At 42.1% G+C, this 18144-nt stretch overlaps 1 protein-coding gene across 2 annotated transcripts in view; it reads right to left on the reverse strand.

The window, feature by feature from the left end:
• Positions 1 to 17927, reverse strand: part of CLPX (caseinolytic mitochondrial matrix peptidase chaperone subunit X) — a 35041-nt gene extending 17114 nt beyond the window's left edge. The window contains exons 1-5 of one of the 2 annotated variants that reach the window (XM_032967325.2): positions 17183 to 17927; positions 11729 to 11901; positions 9102 to 9222; positions 7247 to 7398; positions 766 to 931 (exon numbers count right to left, since the gene is read on the reverse strand). In XM_032967325.2, the coding sequence (XP_032823216.1) occupies positions 766 to 931; positions 7247 to 7398; positions 9102 to 9222; positions 11729 to 11901; positions 17183 to 17246 (676 nt within the window). In that variant the 5' untranslated portion in view covers positions 17247 to 17927. The remainder of the gene's footprint in view (positions 1 to 765; positions 932 to 7246; positions 7399 to 9101; positions 9223 to 11728; positions 11902 to 17182) is intronic. The other variant, XM_032967399.2, reaches the window with a different exon arrangement.
• Between the last annotated feature and the right edge of the window lie 217 nt (positions 17928 to 18144).

The raw sequence follows: 18144 nt of genomic DNA on the forward strand, positions 1-18144 counted from the left end.
TAACCTTGGCAAGTATCCCAGTGATATAAATCTCTCTGCTCAGCTGCGCATGTGTAGAATGTTTGCTTTAAAAGCTTTTTTTATGCACTTCCCTTGAAGATACAGTTTCACAAAATAACATGTGTACAGAAACCCGTCATTCATGTCGAACAACATATTCCTTTCAACAACTTCAACCAAAGGAAAGCATTATCAGCAGCTGGACAACAAAGGCACTTGATTTATGTGTTTACGAAAACCACTTCTGGAAATGTATGCCAAAAGCTGAGTCACAGAATTGAGTTCTGCTTAATATTTATACTTTTTAATTCTACTACAAAGCAGTTACTATTCTTTGGGTCTTTCGGTAAAGTCACGGTAGATAGGCTCAAAGAAAATAACAAAAAATAACCTATCTACGTGACTTTGCCGAAAGACCCAAAAAATATGAATCCCTGCAGTCACGGAAGCTTTAAGTCAAGATTTAAAGCAGTTACTGTTTGAGAAAATAGTGCTTCTTTGTAAAAGGTGACCCATTCTTCTATACTTGGAGAATGCAAATTACTGGTTGAAGGCCTCCCAATGAAGTGATGGGTCATAAGAGTTTGTTTCGACCATACTTCAACACGCTGCTCAGGACTGGTTCAGATATCACTCGCCACCGATTTCTAGTCGTGGCTGGGAGTCAATTTCAGGTGAAATTGGTTCGTAGGTTCAGTGCGTGAACCACTTTGCCTCCACTCCCCCCACACACACACACACGTGCATAGATACACAAAGGCATACCTCGCGGGGAAAGTGGAACTTGCTTGCTCTCCAGACCCTCGCTGGATTGACGACCGGGTGCGGGGATGTTGTTGTAGATGCGCTTATAGTGGTTGTACACAGCCACGGCCAGCACCTTCTTGGCGTACGACTGCCCAACCACAAACTTGTCCAGGAAGTCATAAATCTAACAAATTCACAATGTGGGAAGCAAGCACGTAAGCAACATTAAATATTAAATATGCCATCATAGCAGCAACATCAGGAGGTGGCAAAATATAATAGGACTCGCCTTTTGCCCATCCAAGGACAGGTGTATTGCAGTAAATCTGAAACTTGCAAGCGAAAATTAGACCGCGACGTGATATTCATTGCATCAATTCGTGCGCAATTTGCAAGGGCGTGATGTCATTTGAAGGTTATAATCCCTTGCTCATCATGACGTCCTTTTTACTTCTAGTTCTCAACAGCGTGATGGAGATGGCGTGACGTGAGGGTTCTGCCTTTGTAGTGAGGGTTGTGGGTTGACGCCGAGGGGGGAGGAGGCGGCTTGGCCCCCCATGTGGAGTGACGTCAGCCGCTAATTATTATGAATGGGAGGGGGGGGGTGTCCATTTGGAGGAAGGCACCTTATAATGATTATTAATGAGCGGGGCTGTTCGATGTGGAGTGACATCACCTGCTCATGATTATTAATGAGGGGGGAGGGTGCTCCATGTGGAGTGATGTCTACTATCCATGATTATTAATAAGGGGGGGGGGGGGGTCCATGTTGAGGACATAACCTGTTCATGATTCTTCTTTGGTTCTTTCGGTAAAGTCACGTCGATAGAAAATAAAATACAAATATATATTTTTTTAAACTCACGACGTTTCGATCGCAACACAAGCGGTCGGCATAAAAAATATAAAAAACCAAAAACTCACGACGTTTCATCAGACGACAGCTTGTGTTGCCATCGAAACGTCGTGAGTTTTTGGTTTTTTACATTTTTTCTTTTTTTTTTCTTTTATATCTACGTGACTTTACCAAAAGAAAAAAAAATATGAATTCCTGTAGTCACGAAAGTTAAGTCAAAATCTGTTCATGATTTCGATTTAAAGCTTTCGTGACTGCAATGATTCATCTTCTTTGGTTCTTTTGGTAAAGTCACGTAGAGTGAGAATAAAATAATAAATTGATAAAATAAAATAACACAATAATATATAGTGAGAATATTATTGTGTTATTTTATTTTATCAATTTATTATTTTATTCTCACTCTACGTGACTTTACCGAAAGAACCAAAGAAGATGAATCACCAGCCCCCCTTATTAATAATCATGAACAGTAAAGTTACGTAGAGTGAGAATAAAATAATAAATTGATCAAATAAAATAATACAATAATATATAGTGAGAATATTATTGTGTTATTTTATTTTATCAATTTATTATTTTATTCTCACTCTACGTGACTTTACTGTTCATGATTATTAATAAGGGGGGCTGGTCGATGTGGAATGACGTCATGAGCGCTCAACACAGACAGTCTTGGCTCATTATTAATGAGGGGGGAGGGTGCTCTTTACAGTAGGTAATAATAATGGGGGGGGGGGGTGTCCATTTGGAGGACGTCACCTGCTCATGATTATTGAGGGGGGCTGATCGATGTGGAGTGCCGTCACGAGCGTTACGGACAGACATTCCTGGGTGATTATAGTAGGTATACTACACAGCTGCAACTTCGATAAATTGGGGCGTTGTATAACCCGTCACTAAAGCATTCTTTTAATTCTGAAAACGTGTTTTGATGTTGCTCCAATCTCGAAGTGTCGGGTTCCTCTTAACAATTAGGCGGCAAATTATTTCCACCAGAAACCTTCCTGATTGTCTTACAGCAGAGGCCATTTCATCCTCTGGGTGCCAATCCGTGATTGATAAACCTGCCCTCCACTTACCAACATATGTGCCTCAACAACGTCTTCCTGATTACTTCTACAATGCTCCCCCTGCTACATGCTACTCTGAAAACTAGAGGTGGTTCACCATATCCTAGGATGGAAAAAATAAACATTTAAAGCATGTTCTTTTGAAACATGGAAAGAACCAGAAAGAGAGGAAGACCTAAAAAGAGAATGGGCTTGATAACATGAGAGATTGGTGCCAGAAAGATGTGGCCACAATTTCGATTTAAAGCTTTCGTGACTGCAATGATTCATCTTCTTTGGTTCTTTCGGTAAAGTCACGTAGAATGATAATAAAATAATAAATTGATAAAATAAAATAACACAATAATATTCTCACGACGTTTCGGCCACAACACAAGCGGCCTTCATCAGGTGAAGGGGGCGAGACTGTCCTACCAGACAGACAGTCCTACCAGACAGACAGTCTCGCCCCCTTCACCTGATGAAGGCCGCTTGTGTTGTGGCCGAAACGTCGTGAGAATATTATTGTGTTATTTTATTTTATCAATTTATTATTTTATTATCATTCTACGTGACTTTACCGAAAGAACCAAAGAAGATGTGGCCACAACTTTAGTATATTGGCACAAGACAGAGGAAAGTGGAAACAAATGACGAAATGTGTAGTGGGGACAACCTACGGGCTATCTGCCCATGGATCGTGATGACCCTATCCTGCCATGTCACATCACTCCTAGATCATTTCAGACAGATTTGACTAGTTTATATATATGTAATTGCTTCACCAAGTAAATAGATGCCAAGAGCACAACTATGTAATTGGTGAAATTAAACATGACAAAAAAGGATGCCACGTTTATATTATACGATACTCACACATCATACACTCACACATCATACACTCACTCGCATAACCACTGACCCATTCACTCATCATACGCTGACTCACTCACACATCATACTCACTCACACTACCACTGACTCACTCACTCATCATACGATGACCCATTCACTCATCATACACTGGGAGTCTCATGCTGCCAGCTATGGCTGCTAGTTTGGTCGTACGTGTTATTTATATCGCTTTTTGTTAAATGATAATCACAGTTTCGATGATTACTGTTGCTACATTGTCTTTATAGTTTTATTTTGGTGTTTTAGAAAACATATGGTTAATCTATGTTATGTTTGTTATTGTTTGACTTGCATCACACTGGGATTTGAGCACACAGCGTTGTAATACGTTTTATTTTAAGATTTGCTGATTCATCCAGGATGTTTCTGTTGTGCGTCGTCGCTTCAAGACGATTCTAAAGAAATCTACAACATTCGATTCCTTTACGCGATTTAAAGAATCGATTCTTGGCGCACTCGGTTTTATTTTATTTTAAAGAAATGAGTTACCTTTTCATTTGTATGTTATGTTTTTAAGTTTTCAGACGTTTTAAATAATATATATTTTCACGCTAGTAGCAGTATATATCGACTCTATAGCACAAAGTACTAACTTGACAGATTACCGTCACGAGGCCTAGTCCCGTGCAGAGCCCCCGGCCTCGCCTAGATTGCCCGGCCGGCTGAGCGAGGCTGTGGGGTGGGCCGCTACCCCCCCACCACCCCGCACTACAATAATACTATGTAATCGCTGTAATATTAGTATCTATCGAGCCTATAATAGTAAGTGCACACATTGGGGTGGAGGGGGAGAGAAGAGGACGTGACACTTTGATGAATTGACCTCAGCGTTGCGTGTACATTTTTTTACATTTTGAACGCGAATGAGAAATGGCGTCCCCCCTGCGGCGACGGCGTCTGTGCGTTGCCAGGGGCAACTCGCGTCGGCGTTTCGCGCATGCGCAGTAGCGTGCCGGGCGGCAAAAGTAAATAAATAAATATAGATGCATCGCACCAAAACTTTAATTAAACCACTTTAAAGTTTAGGGATGGGAAAACGAAATGGCCTATTCCCACCGCGGGGCCCGGGGCGTGCCGCTCTGCAAATTTTTTTCGACGCGAACCCCACGGTCCGAGAGCCAGATCCCCCACAAGCGAGCGTACGCAGACAGACGGACAGACAAAAAATGCCTTTGATAGGTTAGACTGTTATAAAGAAAGAATTTAAGAGCATCTTCTGCCCTTTGAGCATCGGGGCATTTGGAAGATAGGATTTATTTGGATATTCTTCAAGCACTGCAAGCGTTTTATAGCACGATTTATTAAAGCGGAATACTTATCTCAAACAAGTCCTGAAAGTTTGGCTTTTAACACTGTATGAGTAACAAAATATTAATATCAGTTTTCATGCAGTAGTGAGTGAATGAGGCAAGATCAACCGACTCCTTAGTCTTCTACATTTTTACATTAGGCGACTGCCAAAGGATCAAATCTAGGACCATTGTGACGTGGTTTAGCTCCTGGCTACAAGTTACTTTGATTCATGTAAAATGTAATTAAAATACCAAAATATTCTTCCATTACAAAGTTCCCAGCCAACACTATTTTGTTTCAAACGGCTTAACAAATAAATCAAAGGAAATTTGCAACTGGGACTTCGAACCCAGGACAACGTTTAAGAGCCTGGTTAAACATTAATATCATATTATGTTCACAGCTTAAAATAGCTACCACCTGACAATATTAACTCTGAAGATAAATTAACCCTGCTTAAAGACCACGTGTTCACAACTTGATGAGGGATGCCAGAGGTCATGGAGAAAGATACGGACAGGTGTACTTGTACACACACTGTCAAGTGCTTATTTGTTTATTTATTCAAAGAGGACTGGGACATTCTGTCTATCATTCTGTACTTGTGTACTAAATCATAGATAGTCAATACTGCCTTTGTTTACAAAGAAAAAACAAACGCTTGTGCATACATGCAATGATTGGTTAAAATGTTATTAGTTTATGCAATCTGACACTTTAAGTACCATAGTCATATAGCCGAGTGGTCAGTGCACTCAAGATTTGATTTTGTCAACGGCAGAGCTTCTACAGAAACGCAAAGGTCCCCATATGGAGCTGTTGTAGCCCAAATCTGCCATGTTAGAAATTACCTGCAACGATAAATTGAAATATAATGGACTTAACGATGGTTTTTCAGGCAACTCTTGCAGAATCCCAATAGTTTCACACCCAAGCAAATAATGCGCAATAAATTAAAAGGGCATTCAAATAAATAGATTGCAGACAAGTGCTTTAGTTCGTTAAGTATGTAGGGAGGGAGAAGAAACTCCGCTTTGTTTACAATTGCAGTGAGATCATTACAACGGGCTGGCGAGTGGACACCAGAGAACCCATTTGTAGCCCAGCCAGGGGGGGGGGGGCATTCCGAAAGTTAACCTGTGCAGTATGCCTGGGGACAATGACACCGCATTGTCACACATTGTACAATGGATGTGAGCCTCACTTCTGTAAATCATTCAGTGCTTAATTAAAGTTTGCCTTCTAGCATTATCACAAAGTTTTTAACTTGTTGGCAATAAATAACTTACACAAGCACCTTCCTTATAAACCTCAGCAGTTTAAAAAATTTGCATACAATAGGAAAATAGAAACACCGAGATATCCTTGCTATTGACGCAATGGAGCTCGTTTGAAAATGGAAACACCCGAGTCATGATCTAAACTTCGCTTTTAAATGCTTGAGAACACACATCCACTTTTTAGTTTCTCCCAGGGGGACATTGTTATATACTGGGTTGGATGTTTATATATATTTAACTCAATCCCTATCTTCTCTACCATGCACGCATGATCTGCAAAATAATGATCAAGCATCACATTCAACAATTCAAATTGCTTGCACATGCAGTTAAAACAAATGTGGTTTAAAATCCACAAATTACACAATGGTAAAAAAAAACAAAAGCATATGCCGATTACACAACGGCACAAGACGTGTCGGGCAGCAGGCTTGTTTGTTTTCTGATAATATGCAAGCATGTGAATAATAATACGTTCTTACCGAGATTCTTCGCAATTCGTGGCTTATTTGGACTGAATAGAGTAATGGCCTTTCTGCTACGTTTAGTTTCAACGCCATTAATAGAGCACTGCCCTTTCCTTTTCAGCCATTTTTAAGGACGAAATACATCAACTATTCTGAACAATCACAAAGAATGCCGAAGTTTATCACCGGAGCAAGTCAGGCGGCAGACTGATTGGGGGACGTACTGTAAGTTTGTTTGTGCAGAACCGGTGCCGGAGTCAGCGTCATACCGGAAATGCTGTCCGACCACCGTAAATAGTAACACGGGTGGCAATTGCCGATCTGTCATAAGTGCAGATCGATGCAAGTCGAAGTTATCTTCTGTAACAAAGCACTTGACGCAATCAAAAGGTCGCGAGTTCAAATCCAGATCAGGTCTCAACTTAAGCCATAACTATCCCTATTGGGCTACAACTAAGCAACACCAAGGGGCCAGTCAAAAGAGAAATGTATGGGTATGAGAGACTGGCCCCCTGTACTAAGTGAATTTCCGTAAATTGGCTCAGAGCTGCCATTGGTGCAGAGCACAGCCCATGGTTGATTTGAGCACAGGGACCACTCGGCTTGCTGGTGTACACAGGCTGCAGGATGACGCACCTTCTTGGGCGGTGGCGGGGGCTTCTGCTGGAAGGCTAGCTTGGCTGCCTCTGCTGCCGACTCGGGCTCCTTGAAGCTCTTGCGCGAGTCCGTCTCCGAGAGCACCACGAAAAAGTGATGACACTTCTCACACTTGACAAATCGACTTGACGCTGCTCCAGCACACAGGCACACGTCAATGTTATTAAGGACGGAAACTTTAGAAACAATGCAGCAATGCCTCAGTTACATCAAAACATAACACATCTTCCATTTCAATGAAGTTTATGTTCATAACGTGGAAGGCAATGCAACAATTTTAAGAGCCAATATAAGTATAAAACCATACCAGTTTCTTCCAGAATATTACCTGACAATCGTATGAAAGGTATATGTTTTTAATTATATCTTTACACACTTTACATAGTCTTTATAACAATCACTAAATTGCTGGTATAAAGTTATATAACATACAATACTTATTTACCTCTCCACTGTTATTTACTTTGTATATAATGCACGACAAAGTTGCAATTATTCATTATAATTCATTATCTTATCGTGTCTGTAGAATGTTGAGGAAAACGTTTGTATACAAACACTACAGTATAAAACACATTTTTAAATAAAAATTAACGTGGGCAGAATTGTATTCTTCAAGTTTAAGTATCGGTGTTCATTTTCCTGCTCGAGCAATGTCTACAGATAGGTTTCCCCGGAACTCTCATGTTTATTTTATTCCACATGAAAATATACCAACAGCATGACTGAGTGCCACTCACAAGAGTGTATTGCAGCTCTCCACGGTCTCGGCATAGCAGGCACTCGTCCCAACCAGGCACAAGGAACAATCTTTTTTTTTTACTACATCTTGACACGCTTACAACATTACACTTAGCAACTAGACAGATATATGATGTTAACATGGTCACTGTAGGTTGTTTGCTTTGGGTCATTGATTTAATGTCCAAAGCTGTCTGGGACTCTAAAGCAGACCAGGAACTTATGGTCTCAACACCAAAACCCAAGTAAGAAAGGAAACCACATCTACAAATTAAACCGCTTATTGTAAGGTTAGTATTTTAGACGTATCTTGATTAACAGGCACTCACTTGATGATGTAAACTAAAACTTCATTAATTACAGAGAAAAAAAATGTGAAGATTATTCCAAAATAACGTTATTTCCTTTTGGTGGTTTTGATGATGGAGATTTGTGTGCGCTTTATGTGAAGAAATACGGCCCTCACATTTACGAAGCAAGATTTGAAGCCGCGCTTTATGCTGGCAAGGCAAGTTACATTTATATCGAACTCTAAAACACAAGGGGAGAAGAGAACAAAACATCAGAAATCCAATTGATTTATGTGACCCAAGGGAAACCATAGTATACTTTTCAGTATCTCAACCTTCAGGAATTGCTCACTGGACATATCATACAAAATATATGTTGTGATATGCTCACTGAAAATTATTCCCATTTTTGTTAAGAGAATGCTGAAGAACATGGTAGTTAAATGTAGTCAGAAAGCATCTGTGGCTGACAGGGGAATCTGTATTCTAGTCGCTGTAAGTGGAATAAGAGACTGAGTGCCATCTCCTACTTTTCTTCCCCCCTACTCCCTCGACTCCCTTAAGTTTTTCTTGCCGCACCTTCCCTGACGGGACTATGTCACTCGGCTGACCTGGGAACGCCTGGGAATTCCCCAGGGAGAGCTAGTCCCTGTTGCCAGGGACAGGGGGGTCTGGACCGCCCTACTTAACATGCTGCCGCCATGACCCTCACCAAGACGAGGGGATTGAGAAACGAAAGAACATTAAATAAGATTGAGTGCCATCACGCAAGTGAAACAACTAATGTTGTGCTTGTGACTCACACACGAAGGTCTCCACGTGAGTGCACAACTCGCCACACTTGGGGCAGCGCAGCTGATTGCTTCCGCCCGTTCCAGAGGCTCCTGCGCTCTTCTTCCCTCCATTCGAATCTCCTACAGGTTTCTGTGGAAATCGAGGGAAACATGCAGCCAGGGTTTCCATTAATTTGCGGAAATTAGTGATGGCACGGCGACAGAGTGGCGAGTGCACAGCTATGAATCGAGTGACGACCACCAGAGTTCGATTCCTGGTCGCAGCTAACATCCATCAGTGGTGCATATCATCTTAACCGGTCCTTGGCCTCTCTGACCAATCTGCAGAGCAGTGTTGAAATGTACGGTCAAACAACCCCATGATTGATACAGCATGAGCAGGTCTTCGTGCAGGATGAAATTACTTTCGTTCCTATTTAAAATGAACATTTAATGACTCACCATCCTCACACTTGAATAATGAATTGTCATGATTTGGAACGTAATTGATTTATTCTTTAATAATGCAGTGAATTAAAAACATTTTTACATGTATAATTCAATCAATGTATATCAAATATCATAATTCAATCAATGGATGGTAACATGCCCAATGTGCATGATATCATATCCCTTCAGTAAGATTGTATAAGATCACGCTTCTTTTTCCAGCTTAAGTTATGCAATTTGATCTTTGTGGATGATTGCATTGGTCTCCAAATACAGACAATCAGCCAGTTGGAGCATTTATTCAAATGAAAAGAACAAAAGAGTTGTGATGCAAATATAAAGTTCAGGAGCATGGGCAGCCTTAACAATGATTACAGGCAGATGGCAAATAAGCCTGTCCCTTAAATAAACAGTGTTGAATAGCTTACAAGTTGCACAATGCAGCTTAGAGATCCGAAATGCAGGTGCAAATGGCAGTTTGTGTAGTCGTGTGCTGAGGCCTTCACTGATAAAAGAGATACTCACTTGTGACCATCTCTGGTTAAAACATCTAACCCTGTGCAAACCCACTGATAGGGATCATATTTTAAAATGTGCACTCGTGATAGCTTAGGTTATAATAAGAGTTGCATGTTGATAAAAAAAAAATACTTATACCAACATTTGCACAGTGACAATTATTATTTTACAATTTAATTGCAGGTGAACTTTAACCTATTTGGGCAGTAACAGAGGCATGAACAGCTTGCCCTTAAGAATTAAGTGAATGGGTGTTCAATATACACTTCCCAGAGAACAAATCACTTTGGAAATTCCCCACAGTAATTAGCACACAGCTGTGAGAGTGGAAGCACAAACGCTATAGACTCAATGGCAATCCCTAAAGCAAATATATTCAGTTTCATGATCACAATGGATTCGAGGACAAAGCCGACTAACATGGCAGAGTGGTAGCGCATTCCCTACATGTTGCAACTGTGTCTGGTTGAATTCCGGCTGGGCTCCCTCGTTAATAATGTATGTATATTTAGTATACAATAATGTGACAGTGTTTTCTTTTATAAAATGGCAATGTTTGTATAACCAAAGCAAACATTCGGTTGACCCCCTTCAGCTGGGATTCGAAAATAATTATAGAGTAATCCAATTGTGGAAAGCTGATGGAACATTTTTACATTGTTGAATTATCTTATGTGATCATCTAGCTCACCGTGCTAAGCTCAATAACTCCTGTTGCTGCCAGTGGAGTTAGATAATAAAGGCAACAAAAATAGTTTTCCATTTCGAAATATCAGCTCTAACCCTACACAATGCCTCGATTTTCCTGCAGGAATAAGCTCTGTATTTTTAAAAAATAAATATGTTTACTTACATAATTACACTTTCAATGTTCTCAAGAAAAAAAATCATAAGCGGGTGAAAATACAAGTGAGCCAAGTAGGTCAAAGGAAACATGAATTGACCGATGACCGTGCATTCCCTAAAAAATAATGGACTGGCAAAGGGGTGGCAACCTTTCAAAGAAAATTTTTTTTGGCTTTAGTCTTTGACCAAAATAGTTCTAGAGCCGCATCACACACAGAGCTACTTGTCCACATACACAAACACAGCAGGTATACAGCAGACGACAATCAAATTCTGACGTAAATAACAAAACAGATGGAATAAATTTCGTCTATTTAGTTTATTCCCGCCTTAGTTAATCTTTAACAATACAGTTTGACTGTACATTTTCTCGTCACAAAGACATTCCATAGTGACCTAATCCCTGCCACATTTAATACATAATTTTTAGGTGACATTACGTTTAAGATTAAAGTAAAAAAAAACTGCTGCCCGCAAGGGGGATGCTAAAGAGCCACATGTGGCTGTGAAGCCGCAGGTTTCTAACCCCTGGAGTAGCATCATTACACAAAGCCATACATGGCGAATTCTATGTTGTCAGGTACAGTGTGGTGTGCGAACACTGTTCCTCCGCTCCGCCATATGTCTAGCCACTCCTTTAATGTACCATTAACTCTCAAAAGGTCTACTAAAAAAATAAGTCCGATTAAACTCATGGACGCATAGTAGATGCATAAACCTTGCACAGGTTGAATCTGCAAGTTGTATGATCATGGTGCAAACATGGCAAAACAGGCCTGTGTGTTTTTATGCTCAGCCAAGCAGAATGTCACTGCATACAAGTTGTGCTTGTACCCACCCACCTTACTCCCTTCAGTCACACCGGGCTCCTTCCCTGTGCCGTCTGTGTCTTTCTGTTTATCCAGCACCGTGGAGATCGAGAACACACGGACAGGAAATGCACGGAACGCGAAGATCTGCCCTGGACTCGGTGTTCGGCCAGAATGCACTCGTGGCGTTGAACCAAAAACCTGCCCTGGAACACAAAGACAATGTGCTTTTTAGCATGTTGTTTTCATTACCTAAACAAGTGGCATCTCCAAAGATCAGTGGCAAATGTTTAAACGGAGAATATCAAAATTTGGTTTAAAGTGGAATGTACTTTGTGTTTACCAACATGTTGCAGTGCATTCATAGCTGTGACCAAAATAGATTTGTTGTGGTGAACATCTGGAGGCCCTGCAGTTATATGAGGTGACCAAAATGTTTTGGAAACATAAAATTCGGAGTGAGTTAATTTAAAGTTTATTTAAGCTATGAAATATTTATGCACACATGTTCAAATAGGCCCAAGACCAATTCAGACAACACTTTCCCCTGATGTTAGCCATGGCCGGGAATTCAACTGGGTGAACACCACCACTCCATCCACAAAAATAAGACAATCACTCTATCGCCCACTTTCAGATGCGCTTCTGCGGCCCTCTGTAATGCTCTCCCTTCCGATATTAGGAAGCTACTGGAGCTATGCACTTTTAAATCGAGATTAAAAACTAATATCTTTAGAACTATTTTTGTGTTTAGTTTGCCGTTCTTCCCCCATACCTCCGATAAGCATGGTTGGCTACATATGGTGCGAAAAAAGTTCAACATACATAGAAACAAATAATATAAAATGCATTTTGCTGACGAACTAAATTATCAATTACTATAGGTCTTGATTTGAAGCTTTCGTGACTGCAGGAATCCATAGTCCTTGGATCTTTCGGTAAAGTCACGTAGGTAGAAAAAATTATAATAGATCACGACGTTTCGATCGCCACACAAGCACTCGTCATCAGGTGTGAGAGAGAGAGATAGGCTGCTGAAACAAGTCCTTATATATAGAGCCGAGAGGGGGGGGTTGCCACATCGGGCAACAGGGTGGGAGCTGGAGCTTGTGCTGAGGAGGTGGCCATTGTATTGTGAGAGATTAGCATGCCAATGTTTATTGACGGTATATCAGCCACTAGGGAGATAGAGCGCTGAACAGGGCGAAGGAAAGGCACGGAGATGATAGAGGGTCGAGTGTAATGACGGTATATCAGCCACTAGGGGAGATAGAGCGGGCAACAGGAGACAAACAGAGGGAGACAGAGAGAGACACACACACAGCGACACATAGAGAGACACAGAGAGACACACAAGAGAGAGACGCACACAGAGAGAGACACAGACACAGAGAGAGACACACACACAGACACAGAGAGAGAGACACACCTAGAGAGACACACACAGAGAGAGACACACAGAGAGAGACAGAGGTCTCTTGTGAACAGACTTCAATAATAACTTTGAAATATAGTCATCTAGTTGGTCAAAAAACTGAGTTTGAGGTAAGGAGTTACTTGGGAAAATAGCAAGTGGTACCTATGAGTAACACTTTTTTAAACAAAGTTTGACAGAAGAATAACTTAAAATCAGGCTACGTTTTGTAAAATTCAAGTTAAGGCACTCAAGGCCTTGCATCAACATGGTTCCATGGCGTTGTGCCTGTCATGCTCCAAAAAGAGTGTAGTAGGCATGGCATGTTCACAGCAAGCACATAACGGCACAGCCACAGAACAAATTACACGGGAACAGTTATAGATAGAGAACATCTTAGCTCCAGCATTATTTTCACATTCCGTGGAAACTTGACTGCCTGTGGGTATGTGACGACCTACGTGTGGCTCATGGTAGGTAGACATTTACTGTAGTGCAGCTTACCGGCCTCCGTTTCATTTGATAAACTAAAGTTTTACACTGTGGGTCTAAGCACGTTTATTTACTCAATCGAAACAATAAAATGTATACATGTACATAAAATCACTGGGGGGGGGAGATGGTGAATCATCGCATGTAATTAATGAAACGCGAAATAAAACTAAAAATTACTTTCATTTGTAACTTGAATTGGAATTTTATTCCATTTCTTGAATTGGAATTTTATTCCATTTCAAGGTGTTTACTTAAAAGTCTCACAATCACCAAGCATAGTATTGCTGCATAACTATGGCACAGGTAATTTAAGGGTAAAGGTGTCGACATGCCAAGGGGTAAGGTAAAGGGTAGGGTGAAGGTAGCGCAGAAGAAATACCCGGTAGGGTAAAGGTAGCGAAGTATTACCCGGTAAATACGGTGCCCTGTTTACCGCTAAAAGCTCCGTGGCGCAGTCCTTGGCCTCCATTTAATAAGTAATATTTTTGTTTTACTTTTTTAAAAACACGCCTTTATGAAATGTACTAGTAATGGCAGAACTCCACGACTCCAGGAAGTGGCCCCGAAGCTTGCCATAACGTTAAGGAGACCGTGGCCAATTACAGCCAACGTGAGTTCACAGTGGACAATTAGACCCAAGCCGAAACATAAGATAAAAAATAATGTTTAAAAATATATATTTTTTATTTTTTAATGATAGAATATAGTATTGTCATCAATATGACATAGGTATACCAAGTTTGCAGTCGATACCACATTGGGAAGCGGGTTAAAATTGAGTTACAAGATTTGAGGATACGACAACAACAGAGTGAGTTCAAAGAAAGCGTGTAAAATTGGAATCATATAGAGTATTCTATATAAAAGCGCTCTACCTAGCATTTACCTGTTATAAACGTTGGTCATGTGTAGTACCCCAGCAATTACCCTGTAATCGGGTAATTTGTATGGGGTAAGGGTAAAAGGTAGGGTAAAGGTAGGCTCGTTGTTTTTACCTTTTACCTTGCCAAGGGCCTACTGACAATTCATCACAAGTTTGCTCTTGGTTCTTGCCCTTTATAGCCCTGTCTTTGATGACCCACTTAAGTGTTTAAAATGTATTGATATACCTTTTTGTAAGTGATCTGCGATAACATTACAATCTCATTGTTTTGCATCCAAACTTTAACACATCCGAGTTATACAATTATTCGTATAACTCGAATAATCGAAAATTATTCGTGTGTTAACGTTTGTCATCTAAGCACCATACACCTCTGTGTTCACTCCAATGAGTGTTTTATTAATATAAACCTGGTAGACTCAAGTTGAAACCCAAGATTAGCACACATGTGGAACACAACATAATGGGATATTTAACTGGGAGAGTTCAATATCTGGCCTCTCCCTCCATTTATTACTTCTTTTGTATATCTGCTAATACATTTCCTTCTTCAAGCTATATGAAATATTTAAGGTAACTTAATATTTCTCTTATAAGCGGCCGGGCAACTCAGAGTTGAGAATACCGAGCTGGAGCTGCTGATATGCTGGCCCTTAAATTAAATCTAAGCAAGCCACCTATGATGATAAGACGGGGGGGTTCTGATTATTGCACTTCATTTGGATAGATCCAGAATCTGCTCATTAAAAACATCAACTGCAATTCCATGTTCCATTCGCTCATCTTATCAGGGCGGTTAGAAAAATGTTGCCCCCTAGTTTACAGAAGGGTTCGCAATAGTTTTTTTAGAAGCAGTTTGGTGATATCTTCTGCCTTGTACCATACTCAAAACGCTGCGTTATGCACTTCTCTGAGACAGTTCGGAATTGATTCTTAATTTTATGACATGAAACGGATAGCGATTGCGATAAAATTGTAAAAAAAAAATTAACCATGATAGCTTTCCACTGTCAACGTAATAAAAATTTGTATTAGATTGTGCAACACTTTAGACTACCGTAATGTACAAAACGCCGCAGTGCATTTAATTCGCATATTAATTCCTACATTCTAACACAACAAACAAGTGACATTTATTGTGCAAGTATTACACCGAATTGTCAAGATGAGTTCTTACATGATCGTATATCATTATTTTGTGAAGATTGTGTGCGCACATTTCGTGAACAGATGTAGCACATAGCGGTATGTTCCGCAAATGGAAGTAGATGCCCTCTAACAGCACATGTTACCGTGTGCGTTAAGGTGGTGGGGTTAACAGAGCTCAGAGAACAAACCTATTCTCACATACCACCCTAGTTTAAACACAGCTATAAGCGAGCTGGCACCACAGCCTAAACACCGCTGTAAGAGAATAAAGTCACTTAATTGAACCATAGTTCTGACAACCGTAAATTACAAGTTTGACCATAAGTTATATATGATCATTTGGTTAACTTTGGGACGCGCAAGAATTACGATTTTGTTTATTATCTTTCAAACATTTGGCCAATTCCTTGTGACGATTACTCAACGTTAGGTTGCCGAAAAAGCATTTTGTGGTAGAACAGATTACCGGAAACATAATACAGTACTGTATACCACTCCGAATCGAGCACAAATGCGTGATCCACCAACCCTGCCCCCAAGGCTCTAGTGTATAGGGGTAAAGGTGGTTAATGGAACCATGGAAGGAATTAGGGATCATATCGAGGTAAGGCAATCATCATGGGGGGTATAATGAGAACAAGATGTATACAGGGTACTGGGGGATGGAGACTATTGAGTGGCTAGAGGTTATAGGAAAGCGTGTCAAGGGTGTATTGGGGTACAGTCTGACTAAAATTGGTATGAGAGATGTTTATATGCGAATTGTAGATGTTATGCAGTGTACGAGGTAAAGGAGATACGGTAAGAATATGGAATACAGGGAGTAAATGGGGTACACATTACGGTGGTGGGGGGCATAGAAAGTACAGTATACAATATACACGCCACTGTAAATTACACAAGGAATACAAGGTAGTGAAAACGGGTAGCTTCAGGGTAACACATGGGGACAGGGGTATAAAGGATGTAGGAAGAAAAAGGGATAAGAGGCGGTGTCGATGGGGTATCGGGAGTAACGTGACAAATATCGTAAATACGTGTAGCGTGTACCATGTAAGGGGGCGACACGGTGGCGAGATGTTAACTACCTCGCCTGGTACACAGGAGTGCGTGGTGGGTTCGATCCTGACACCTGCTGCTGTATATTTGGAGTTTGCGCGTTTCACTTTTCCCCGTGGTGGTCGCGTGGATTTTTCTCCCGAGTCCTCCGGTTTGCCCCTCCACATTAAGAATCAACATCACGCGTTTAGAGTACGCTGGCTGCTATGAATTTCCACTTGGTTGAGCTATCGATTGTGGCCAGGTCACTTCTGAAAAATATCGATATAGCTCAGCGGGCCTTACCTGGTAAAATAAAAAAAATATATAGTTTAGCTTTAGTTCAGTTTATAAAGGCGACAGGGGTATTAACGAGGCATACCGGGGTAAAGGTAGTTTGGGCAATGGCTGGGGGTGGAGGGGGCAGGAGAGAAGAAGAAGAGAGGCAGGGTAATGTCGTAGGAGGCGAGCACGGTGTGGGGAGGGAGGTGGTGGCTGTGATCCTCACCGCCGCGGGCCAGGGCCCCTCGCACCACCACGCGTCCCGTCCACCGGCAACCAGCGCACGCCATGGTCGCGCGCAGGGCAAACAGCAGGTCGACCAGGACGACGGACACGAGGCTCACGCCGTGCTCGGCGACGTTGACAGTCGCTTGCCGAAGACGAGCGGGCCAACAGAGTGAATAAATAAAGGAGTTAATCACAAATAAAACTCGATTTCAAGCAGCAAGCCTCTGCGTAAAAGTGAGCCCGCAGCCTTCAAAATGGAGGCGCTGGCCCAGCGCCAGGGCCCCGACCGGCCACCACGCGGAGTCAGCGGAGCTACCAGCAGCGGTGACAGCCGTAGTAGTAGTCGTAAGGGCTATGGCAGCATCGGTAGTGGCGACGGTGAGAATGCGGGTGGCCCCCGGGGAGGCGGGCTCACACCGCCGGCTCACACCGCCGGCTCTCGCTGCTGCTGCTGCTGCCGCTGCCTCTCGTGAACGCGACGCTCACGGTGCGCGGATATCGACTCCTCGATTCCGTTAAGTCACGAATTTGCGCGGGCATCGACTCCGTTCGCTCGCGCGTGAGACCCGCCTCATCTTAGGATGTTCATACGTTTGAGGATTGTAGAGGTGGGGGGAGGGGGGGGAAATGAGCAGTCGGAACACTCGAGACGTGAAATACTGTAATTGGATGAAATTTAAAAAAAATCGATTCTGGGATGCGAGACCGGGTGATGGAGTGGAATCGCGATTCCCACACGTACAGTGCGAGCAGTGCGAGCGTCCTGAGCGAGGCGCGTGCCACACGTGACCCCGCGACTCACCCAGGTGGCCCCGCCCCCTGAAGTGACTCCACCCTCCAGGGGTAACACTGCCCCTCCAATCCCACCGCGGGGGACACGCCCCCTGTAGCGACTCTCCCCTCCCGGGGTAACTCTGCCCCTCCCTCCCACCGCGGGGGAAACGCCCCCTGTGGTGACTC

Source organism: Petromyzon marinus, chromosome 1, assembly GCF_048934315.1.
Source record: "Petromyzon marinus isolate PM22_M1 ecotype Great Lakes invasive population chromosome 1, UKy_Petmar_22M1.pri1.0, whole genome shotgun sequence".
Lineage (NCBI taxonomy): Eukaryota > Metazoa > Chordata > Hyperoartia > Petromyzontiformes > Petromyzontidae > Petromyzon > Petromyzon marinus.